At 63.0% G+C, this 11558-nt stretch overlaps 1 protein-coding gene across 4 annotated transcripts in view; it reads right to left on the minus strand.

Moving 5' to 3' along the window:
- The window catches only part of INPP5A (inositol polyphosphate-5-phosphatase A), a 187396-nt gene that overhangs the window by 10382 nt on the left and 165456 nt on the right, over positions 1 to 11558 (minus strand). For all 4 annotated transcript variants that reach the window (XM_024762269.1, XM_024762240.1, XM_024762249.1 and 1 more), the window contains 3 exons: positions 10528 to 10623; positions 10358 to 10432; positions 4466 to 4539 (listed from right to left, as the gene is read on the minus strand). In XM_024762269.1, the coding sequence (XP_024618037.1) occupies positions 4466 to 4539; positions 10358 to 10432; positions 10528 to 10623 (245 nt within the window). The remainder of the gene's footprint in view (positions 1 to 4465; positions 4540 to 10357; positions 10433 to 10527; positions 10624 to 11558) is intronic.

Below are 11558 nucleotides of genomic sequence, written 5' to 3' on the forward strand. Positions count from 1 at the left end.
CCGCCGGTCACTTCGTGGTTGTCCCTCACGAAGGTGCAAAACTGTCCCCGAGGCTGAGAAGAACGAGAATTGAAGGCTCTACAAACGCCTGAAATATTAGCACCTCTTTCAGCAATGTGACACACAGCATTGAGTTACAATCCATTAGGAGTGGAGTTCTGTTAGCCCGCGGAGAACAGTCACGAACGCCTCTGCTCAAGAAACTCGCCCCCGTCCCCCTCGCTCTCCTTAGGAGACCTGTCTGCTCGAGCATCTCTGAGGACTGTCCCGGGTATGCGATTAGCCACAGCCTGGAGCCACGGGGGCCCCCGTGGCCTCCACTCCAGGCTCTGCACTGACCCCGCCCCCAGCCCCTGGCCCCCAGCAGCTGAGAGCTCGCCTCCACCAGAACGGGGAACAGGACTCCACAGCCAGTTTGCGGTGAGTCCACTGCTTGGATAACAAGGGCAAAAGGCGCAGAAAGGTTCTAAAAACCAGGCGCGACGGCCAGAGGATGCCGCTCAGGACACCCTGCTCCCGTGGCACTGCCCGTTGGCACCAGGGATGCCCATGGCTCTTGCTAATTCCCTGGCTGACAAGCTGGAGCAAACAGGCCTCACAGAGAGGAAAGCTGGGTGAGGACAGGCACGACGGCCTGGGGTGCCCACTACCCCTTGAACGGACACTGCCCACACCCCCCGTCCCCCGCCCCCAGGAGGGGCCAGAGTCCGGCAGCCAGTGAAGCACAGACCGTCCCCACAAACGCCCAGAGTCACGTGCGAGGGCCCATGGCCTCGGAGCCCAACGCGCCTCTGTCCCGACCGCCTGGCCCACGTGGGAGGGAAGGGCCGTTTTCACAGAACGGAGTCGTGAGGATGACACGGGCCTCGGGAGCGTGGGAAGGGGCTGGCGTGGCCCTTCTCTGTGACTGAGGGGCTGCCACATGCACACCCCGCCCTGCCCGAGGCCACGCAGACAAACGCAGACGTGGTGTCCCTCACTGACCAGCACGGCTTCCGGAAAGGTCCCAACGGGCTCAGCCACACCAGAAGAAACAGAAGCGGGAGGTTCCGCCTTTCCACCTCAAAGAGCGCAGCGTGGTGGAGCCTGGACGCAGGACGGCCCTGTGGGCAGGACGTGCAGCTGGCGGGCACCCCCGCAGACTCCTGCCTCCTTCCAGGGCGCCTCCCCTGCCCACCTGCCCCTTCCTGCCCCTCCCCGCGCAGGACCAGGGCAGCCCGGGCGCCAGGCTCCTCAGGCGGCTCCTCAGTGGCTCCCACCCCTCAGCTCGGAGAGAAGCGATAGACGGACGGTCTGCAAGGAAACCACGCCAGGCCAGAAGCCCCCAACAGCTTCCAAGAGCGGGAGATGGCCCTAGGCTAGCAGCTGTGCACAGAGGACACCCCCTGCATGCCCCAGAAACACTCCACCCGTGCAGGCAGTGCATACACCCAGGAAGCACACGTGCATACACGTACACACACGAGTTTTGCACCACACGCGCGAACTGCACACAAGCTCACGCACACACCCCCATGTAAACACCCGTGTACGTGCAAACACCTATTCGCTCATATGTGCACATACCATGCACACGTGCAAACACGGCTCATGCACACACATACCCACGCCCGTACACAGCCATGTACTTGCACGCACGCACACCCACCCCCACAAACAGGCCCGTGCGCACACACACCGTGCACACGTGCATACACGACCCCCCCACCCCGACATACTGCACACACCCATGCACACACACCCACGTGCCACACGTCTGCATACAACCATGTATGCGTACAACTCTGCATGCACACGTGGATACTATATGCACACACGCAAACCCATGCACTGCACAAACACACGCAAGCAGTCTATAATCCGATCGCATACATCCTGCACACACGTGCACCCACACCCATGCGTGCCACATCCACACGTGCCTACAGTGTGCACGGCAGATCACACACACACACACACAGCACGCCTGAGATCACTTATTTTCCGGCACAGTCAGAGACCACATCTGGGTACCAAACCACACAGCCACCGTTTCTAACCAAGTCCCTCCTGCTGTCCCGCTTCTGCTTCCGCTGACATTGTCCCATGTCTGGAACAGCCCTCCAGACCCCACGTGGCAACCCAGGGGGGCTGTGAGCTCTACCCGATGGTCACAAACATGCTTTGAAAATGCAACAGAGCCAAGGGAGGGGATGGGTGTGACCCAGGCACCAGACGAGGGGGAAGATGGGCAGTGCGGGAGGGGAACGATGACCCCGGAAGCGGGGCAGGGGTGGGTGACTTGGACAGTGCGGGGAGATGACCTGGGCAGTGGGGGAGGGATGGATGAGCCGGGCAGTGGCCAGAAGGGCCTCAGGACCCTTTGGTGGGTCTTGCACCACTGGCTGTGACAGGGCTGACAGGCAGGTATATTTCCTACTGTGAGCTGGACCCCCAGCTTTGGGAGCTGATGACTCAGTCTGTAAACCACGATTTTTCCCACCTCGGAAGACTTCGAATGCTACCTCCCAGTTAAAGGGAGAAAACCCGGCCCCTAAATTGATGGTCCTCCCAGTGCCCCCGGAGGCCTGCCCCACCCAGGCCACCTCCCTCGGGTGGCAGCCGCCACCTCCAGGAGGATGGGGGCCTCTGCTGTGACGGGCTTGCGGGGGGCACCCGCGGCCCAGGACACCACCCCTACAGCATGGGCACATTCCTAATGCACCTGCAAAGTCACAGGACGTCCACAGGTTCCCAGACGAGGGCGGGACCTCTCGGGGTCATTCTCCTGCCACACGAGTCCATCAAACACCGAGGCAGGTGTGCCCCAGACTGAGCGCGGGTGCCCTCGAGGTGCCCGCAGCCCCAGGTACCCTGACGAACCCCAGGCCCTCCCTGGAGTTCCTCCGGCTTGGCACCAGAGCATGCCCACCCCCACCTACCACTGGGATCTCAGAGGCCGGGGCTACGGCCGCCTTCCGGGGGGACGGCCCTTGCTTCCTGGAGACCGCCAGCCGGGGCCTGGCTGGACCACGCAGCCCTGTCCCTCCCGACTCTGGACATGCCAGTCTCTCTGCTGCCTAGGGGTGGGGGCTCGTCCCTCGGCCACCTGAGCACGGACCACGAGGTCCTGTGGCCGGTCCTGCCTGCATCTTCTGCACCTTGCACCTGGGTGACCTTCAAGGCTGCGGCCTTTGGGAGACGCTCGAGGGGCTGACGCCAGCTCCGGGCACACGTGTCCACAGGGCTATGCCTTTGGCAGCCCCAGGCCCCCTCCCTCCTGGCCGGCTCCACAGCCCTGAGAGAGGCGCTGGACCCCGGTCAAGCGGGAGGGACGCTCCAGATGCCGGCACTACCTCAGGAGGCGCGGGCCGAGCAAGTCTCTCAGGACGTCTTTCGACTTTAGCTGCACCTGGGAGCACGGTTCACCGCACGTGACGTGTACATTTAAAGTAGCGTCAGAGACTGGGCAACGTGGTGGTCAGCACCTGGATGGCATTGCTGAGGGCCGCCCTTCTGATCCTGAAATGCTGAGTCACGAGTTCAAGGGTGTTGGAGCCGCTGCTGGGGGCCCAGCAGGCACCCCAAGGGCCCAGGTCCCTGCTTCCCTGGCCCCCGAACCTCGCACCGCTGGTCTGGGCACCGACCCTGAGCTGCGAGCGCCCGGCCGCCTTGGCCAGAGCCTGGACCCGTAGCGAGTCCCATGTCCAGTGGATGGTGGGGGGCCCTTCAAGCCTGCACACGTTTGACCACCGGAGTGTCCCAGGAAGCAGGGGGTGACCTTCAGAGGGAGCCTGAGAGGACCTGGCCCACCAGCGCGCTCTGAAGCCAACCGTTCCTCTGGCGTGGATCTGAGGCGCTTACTGCCAGGCCCGACACAGACAGGGGGGCCAGGCGGCGCTCTCGGCCTCACTTGCTCACCAGGTCCCGTCTACCTGAGAAAGCTTCCCTGAAGCTGCCCAAGGCCCGTTTTCTCCCAAGTGATAAGAATTCGTACTTGGAATCTACGAAAGGAGAGAGATGGGTGGGAGAGGCCCGTGATGGGGCATCCGTGTCTTTCCAGACGGGCCCGCGGGCCGAGCGCCCACCCGGTGTCCTGGCCACCTCGTAATCGTCTCTCTCCCCCAACCCCGGCCCTCTGCAGCCCCGGGCTGGTTGGGAGGGAACGCACTGTTATTGCTGCAGATTTCAAGACTCTGTGAACACCAGAGCAAAATCCAGCAAAAGCTTACATACCCGAGAAAGACAAACACGGACAAACCAAACCAAAACCCACGCCACGACGGTTCCAGAAAGATCCAGAACATAGAGCTGCCTGTGTGGGTCCCTCGTAGGCTAATCTGAGGCCATGTTGGGAGAAAGGAGCGAACAGACCCCTGCTGTGCTCAGTGGGGGGTGGGGGAGGGGAAAGAGGCACAGGTGGGCACAGACAGACGCACGGACAGGAGGACAGTTACCTGCTGGCCCAGCGAGCGGCGGTCCTTACCTGGGAGGGAACGAGATGTCCAGTTCATATAGTCTGTCCTTAAAGACAGACAGCTCTTTGTCAAATTCTAAGAGCTGAAAAAAGAAACAGAAAAAAATATAGGGTCACTTTGGTTTGCCTCCCAGGGGGCACCAAGAAGCCCTGGGGGAGGGTCTGTCTGCAGCAGGGACCTGCAACTTCCGGGAAACAGGTGTTGCTCCAGCACCTGCCCTGCACATCACCCGGGCCGCGTGCAGGCCTCCCGAGGGCAGGCCCCCCGGGCGTGTGGCCGGAGAGACCCGGGGCACCCTGCAGGCCCTTCTGTGCGAGGCCTGCTCCGGACTCAGCCCCGCTGCCGCCGGCGCTGGACCCACACTACCTGTGCTGATTGGCCACGCAGGGCCACCTCGCCCTGCTGAGACCACGCGGTGCTGCCGCCGTGGGCGCTGGCGTCGCCTCCGAGGTGCCCTCAGGCAGTGTCCAGCAGGGGGGACACCGTTTTGCCCAAACTAAGTCAAAAGAGTAAGAGCACTGACCTCACACAGGAAGATAAAAAACAAGACCTGGCCCTGAGGGACCCTTCAGAGCCACACCCCACGGGGCACCGTGCCCCCAGGAGGGAAGGGCACTGGCAGTGTCTGGCCACCATGGCCACGCACACCCTGGGGACGCGGTCATCACTCACGTCCCCTGCAGCTGTGCGGGAGCCCGAAGCCACACCCGTCCTCTCCCCCTCTGCTACCTCATCCATCACTCCCAGAGCGTGCAGTTAGCGGTGCTGTGCACACAGCAATTACCGGGCGCCAGGCTGCTACCTAAGCCACCTGCACGTGGCCCTCGCCGCTGAGCCTGCGTGCACCAGGCCAGCCATCGGCCGGTCAGAGGGAGGCAGAGCTGACACCTCCCCCGGCAGGAGCCCTTGATGGCGTCTGTGGTTTGCGTGGGGGGATAAGCCAAAGCTCCTTTTGCATAAAAGGGACCACTTCAGACACAGCTGCCTGATTTCAGTCTCACACAGGTTCCTGCAGCATCCTGGACACCTGGAGATGGGGGCACAAAGAGCCTCGGACCCTGCCTGGCGAGGCTTGGATACTGGACCCCACAGGTGACACCTGTTAGCCCATATCTGCTGTGAAGAAGCGCCCATGGCAAACCTCACCCCACTCAGCACCCCCTGGCGGCCATGCCAGGGGCCCTAGGGGTGCACGGCCAGGAGAGGGGATGCAGGATGGGGAGGGGCATGGGGTGGGGGAAGGGTTTGGGGATGGGGGAGGGGAGGCACAGGGCGGGAGCTGTGGGTACGGGAGGGGAAGGGCGGCGGGGGGGCACGGGGGGGTGGCCGAGACCCTCAGCTTCCCGGCCCCAGTGGCCCCTGCCTCTGCATCAAGGAGAAACACACCCCACTTCCAGGGAGCAGCCCAGGCCAAACAGCTTCCGGAAGGCTGCAGAGTTAGCGCCTCAGGGGTGCCAGGGATGGAGGAGAACTGTGTGTGTGTGTGGGTGGGGGGGGTGAAGCATGAGTGTGAGGCCTGGACCAGTCCCGTGCTTACACGTGTTTGCACGCACGTGGGCCTAGAGATGCCCTTGCATCACACTCGCAGGTACACACACCCCCGCGGAGGCCAGCTCCAAGTGTGAATTCCTGGCCTTCGCAGGTCAGACGGGAAGACAGCCGTGATGCTGCGTGGCGGCTGCAGGCAGGCGCGACCGTCAGGAAAGGTGCATCCGCGGCACCCCTGACGACCGGCCCCCGAGCCCGACGCTGGCGGCGGCCTCCTCCCCACAGAGGACTCGGTCCAGCACCTGGGAACCTGCAGGCGGTGAGCGGCCCGAGCCTCACCCACCGAGAGCTGCCAAGCCTTTCAGCTTCTCCCAAATTTAACTCAGACTCTTGAGAGAAGAAAAGGAACATCCTGGACAGTAAGTCCGCGAGGCGTCCTGGACAGTAAGTCCGCGAGGCGTCCCGACGGGCTCGCCGCCCCGTCCCGTGTGCGACGGGCACACGCGTGTCCGCAGAGCCCCGCACGCTCGCTCGGTGCCGCTGCTCCGGCCCTGCCGCGGGGCCTCCCGCCGATCCCTCGGTCGGCGGCGGCTGTCGCTCCCACAAGGCCCGCTGCCCGCGTCCTTCCTGTGGGGCCCTGGCGCTCGGGCTGCTCTCCGTCTTCGCGTTTGGCGTTCGGCTCAGGACTCGCCGAGCTCCTGAGGACCAGGCCCTCCGGCCCCGCCTTGAGCCTCCAGGCGCTGCCTCCCAGCGACCTGCGAGGTCTGCGCCGCGCTGGGGTCTCAGCTCCGCCGTCCGGCTGCGTCCGTCCTGACGCTTAACCCACCTGTGGAGACTTCCACCTCGGTGACTGCTGCTGGCACTTCTCATACCTTTTAATCTGCCTGCTTTTTTCAGGGTATGGTATTTGTTTGTGTTTCTGATGCTTTCACGTTTTCAATACCTTTAAATCTCATCTTATAATTTTTATCAAGTATTCAGTTATCTGATGTCTGTGGACTCTCTCTACTGTGGAGTGCTTCCTACACGCTTTGTACCCCGGGCTGTGTTTTGCTCCTGCTGCCCCACGGCCCCCACGGCTCCACGCCCTGAGTCCACGGGAACGATGGGGGATGGAGCCACGGCTGCTGCCACAGGAGGCCAGCGTGAGGTGTTTCCGATTAGAAATGACAGTGCATTTCTGTTGAAAGGGTAATCTGTATCTCTCTGAGATTTTTCACAAAGTGGTAACTAATTTCACATGTATCTTTAACATTCTTCTTGATTACAAAGTGGAAAACAGAGTAGGGCGTGTGTAGACAATGATTAAGCGGAGGCTGGTCGTACGTATCTGTCAGGCGCTGTCCCGGCTGCACACATTCCTCAGTTACTGCAGAGACGCCGCGCTGATGAAGGGAAAGAGGCCGGAAAATCGATGCGCCCTGAGCTGGAGCAGTTGCTACACACCCAGAAAACATCTCTATCCAACAGGCCGAGCGTGGTGAAAACTCACGCGCCCTGCCCTGGGACAGCCGCAGAAAATTTAATCTCTCCAAATCCTCACCAGGGCACTCCATCCTGCAGCCCTGACAGCCACACTTATAATTAATTACACAATTTCGATGGGAATATCGACTAAACAAAGCTATAAATCATAGAAAAAGTCAATAGGCATGGACACATTCAATCATGTCCCGGCCAATGATTACTACTCTTAAAATACAATAATTATTTTCAGAGCCAGCTTGAATTAAATTTCTGTCAGATGGGAGCAAGGCTGGTGGTTGATCAAGGATGCGATGGATTTGGGGGCCGAGGCCGGAGCAGCACATCCATCCTGCTGTGGGCGTCTCGCGTGAAGGTGAGATGTCCTCTGAGGGCTCCGCAGGCCATGCATCGTCCCCCAGGGGGCTCTGGACGCCCGCCTCCCAAGTGGGACTGACACGCCGAGCTGCCAGGGCAGTTACCGCGGAGCCTCGGCCCTGCACCACGGGGACGCATGAGGCCACCCCCTTCCCCGGAGATTCCTGACCCGGCAGGCGGGACCACGGGCCTTCCAGACGCACGTGTAGACCTCGTCTCCGCTTCGACTCCACTGCATCTTCTCATCTGAGTCAGCCTCAAACTTCTCCCAGATATTCAAACTAACTTTGCTCCACCTTAAAGGAGCACAGTTTCACATGGTGAATAAATACAGAACTAGAGCTTACGTCTAACGGTGACATCTGTAGTTTCCAGGGTGGTGACACATTCTCTAAGTGCTAACCGAGGGCAGCGGGGACTCTGGACCCACTGTGACATCCCCGTGCCCCCCCCCCCCCCGCCCCGCATACCTGCCTCAGGACCCTGTTTCTCCCTCACACGGTGGACCTTCCTTCTCGCCAGTGTCCTGGCTCCTTCCAGAACGTTCTGGCCCCCTGGCCACCCCAGCGCCACTCTCTGTGTCCACCGTTCCCCTCCCAGGGCGCCTCCGCTTTCTTCTCACCCTGGTAACCACACTGTCCCTGGCTTCAAGGGGCCGTCTCTGTGCTAGGGGCCCTCAAAGCCCACCCCGCCCGCCCTACTCCAAGCTCAGAGGGTCGCACGGCTGCCCAGGGAGCGGACGGCACCCCGAGTCTCCTGGGCACCTCACCCCACACAGGCACACTGAACGCGTCGTGTCCCCAAGCCTGCCCCACGTGTTCCGGGCCTGGGAAGTCATAGGACGGCAGCCAGTCACGGCCGCGCCCTACAGAGCCTCCCGTCCAGCCCAGCAGGGCCGCAGCTGAGCCGTGAGTGCCGTTTGCTGAGCCCAGGTGCTGCGGGACACAGCAGGAGCCCACCTCACCGGGACCCGAGGCCCCCTGCACAGCCGAGCTGGGAACTGGCCGCGGGGACGCGGGGACGCAGCACGACAGGCAGGGGGAAGTGCGTGAGGCGGCTCGGAGCATCCGCGGGGGCAGAGGTGCCCCCCGTGCGGCTGCAGGAGGGGTGGGGGGTCAGCACAGAGGCCCCGGGCGTGAGCCGCGCCTCAGAGGAGAGGTCAGGGTCCCGGGCTTTACCCGACGGCGGTGGGAGGTGGCCAAGGCCCAAAGCTGGGCCTGACTGGGTGGGCGTGTGACCAGGCCCGGGCGGGCTCCAGGCTGGGGGTGGACAGAGGGGCAGGGGTCGGGAAGGAGGCAGAGGGGGCGACGGCCGGCGGCGGCAGACTCAGACGTGTGGCGAGTTCAGGCCCAGGAGCCGCCGGACGTGCAAGGCGAGGGAGGCCCGGCAGGGGACGAGGGCTTCCGGGGAGGACAGGAAGGTAGGGCGGGTTCACGGGCTGGCAGAGTCTGCTGGACATCTGGAGAGCCCCTCTCCACTTAGACGTGAGCCCTCTTCTGAGCGCCTGGCACGAGAGCTAGGGGCCCTCCCACACAGAGGCACGGAGCCCCCAGCCGGGCCGGTGTGAGTGCTCGGAGGGGCCTGAGGTAGACGCGAGACAGAGGCATCGTCCAGAGCTGGAAACTCAAGACCCAACGGGTGACCAGGCCACTCAGGGGCGCCCAGGGCACAAGAGCTGAGCTGGGGGCAGAGGGGGACCAGGGAGCTGACCCATGAGGGGTGTGGTCCCGGGGGGGACGCTTCAGAGGCAGGCCCTGAAATCCAAGCACCATCCCTGGCCTTTGGGATAAAGACGTCCCTGAGGGGTGACAATGGTCTTGGTGGCAAGCAGGTGAGGTGGGGTGAACCGGGAACTGAAAATGGGGACAATGGTACAGACGGCCCCTTACCAGGGCGGAAAGACCAGAATGGCCCCCAGGAGGCGGGAGGGGGGAGGCACAGGTGCACACCTGGGCGTGCGGTGAGGCTCCCACAGGTGTCCCAACCGCCCTCAGGCGCCGATGCGTCAAAAGCAGGCCCAATTGGCACACAAGAAGTAAAGGGCACCGCAGGTGCAGGGCCCCCTCGGCTCTCCCGCTGCAGGGGCCGTGCCCGCCGGGTGGTCTGAACTGCAGGCATCTGCTCACACATATCAATACTTCCCTCTGCACACACACACACGCACACGTGTGTTCGCAGCCACAGAGATGCCCCCGCAAATTTGCACGGTGGTTCTCTTCTTTCCAAAGGAAGCCCAGGCCTCTGTGGGCCGGCCCTGAGCCAGGGGTTCCGCGCCCAAAGCTCCTAGCCCTCTGCCTCTCACCGGGGAGGACCCCAGCGTTGAGAGCCACACCGGCCGGCACAGGCAGCGAGGCGGGTGGCCGCAGCCCAGCCGGCGGCAGGACGCGCCCCCAGGAAGGGCCCAGTGGAGAAGTGACGGGAGGGTGAGGGTTCAGGAGCCGACCCACAGGCTGTGACGGCACCGGGAAGCATGGTCCTGGGAAAGCGGGGGCGTTGGGAGGGGCCGGGGGCCAGCGCCACCCCACAGCAGCTGCCGGGGGACCAGCCACACGTTGGATGCCAGAGCTCACCGCGGTGCCGTTGTCGTCCCGGAAAACCTCCTGGTTGAAGTAGTCAAAGAGCTTCTTCTCGAGCTGGAGCATCACCTGCCAAGGGAAGGGCCGTCAGAGCAGGCGGGGCCCCACCTGTCCCGCCGCGGGGCCCACAGGGCACGGCACCCACCGCACCTACAGGTGCTCACCTTCCGGTCGTTGTCCGACTCTCGGAATATCAGCTTCACGACTTCGTTGGTGTCGGCGGCCCGGACGGTCTGCATCGTGGCCTTTGTGCAGAGAGTCTGGGAAAGACACGGAAGGAGCTCAGTCCCCGGAGACATGCCAGCCCGCTGCCCGCCTCCACCGCTCCCCGACCTCGGCTCAGGGGCTCACACCTCCCGTGGAGGGACCCGCGGCTCCAGACACGCGGGGCCGCACACCCGGCCCTCTGCCCGCCGCCCCAGGCTGCCCCGAGGACCAGGGACCCTGGGGGCCTGTGGAGGCTCCGCAGGGAACAGTCTGACTGGCGGTCCTCCACAGCCACAGCGGGAGGGACAGTGAAGGGCAGCCAGACAGACCCCGGGGGCAGCACGGGGGACACAGAGGCCACGCCGGGGGCCCTGGGCAGGGACGCCCACCAGCTGTGGCGGGGCAGACGGAAGGGCACGGGTGACAGGCTGACTGCAGATAGGCTGAAAACTCTATTAAATCCAGGCTCCTTTAGAAAATCCTTCCTGTCCCAACCTGGGTGTGGGGTGAGGAAAGGCAGCAGGATGGGGGTTAAACAGGGTCGCTCCCCAGTCAGGACGAGGCTGGAGGCTGGCGCAGAGGCCACGAGGCCTGGTGCAGTTAGGGGCACCGCAGGGCCGCGCTGACCACACCAACACCGCAGAGACGAAGTGCAGCTCTAAACGGGCTGAGAGACACCCCAGGTGTACGGCAAGTGCCGGCGAGGATGTGCGGAGACCAGGCCCCGCACACCTCCCTTCGGGAAAGTCCATCCACGCGGAGTCCAGAAAGGACAGAGCAGGGGCCGCGGGGGCCAGGTGGGGTGAGAAGGTCACAGCTGCATTTCAGTTCGTGTGTAAGTTATACCTCGATAGGGCTGTTTTGGAAAAAGCACTAGGTGATTTTTATTAAAAAAAGAAAGAAAGAAAGACCACCGCAACTGAACTAATGTTGACTTAAAAAAAATCTTCTTTGTCTAAGAAGCCCTCGTGAGGTCACTTCATGGCGG

This window comes from Neophocaena asiaeorientalis, unplaced genomic scaffold (assembly GCF_003031525.2).
Source record: "Neophocaena asiaeorientalis asiaeorientalis breed wild unplaced genomic scaffold, Neophocaena_asiaeorientalis_V1.1 scaffold356, whole genome shotgun sequence".
NCBI lineage: Eukaryota > Metazoa > Chordata > Mammalia > Artiodactyla > Phocoenidae > Neophocaena > Neophocaena asiaeorientalis.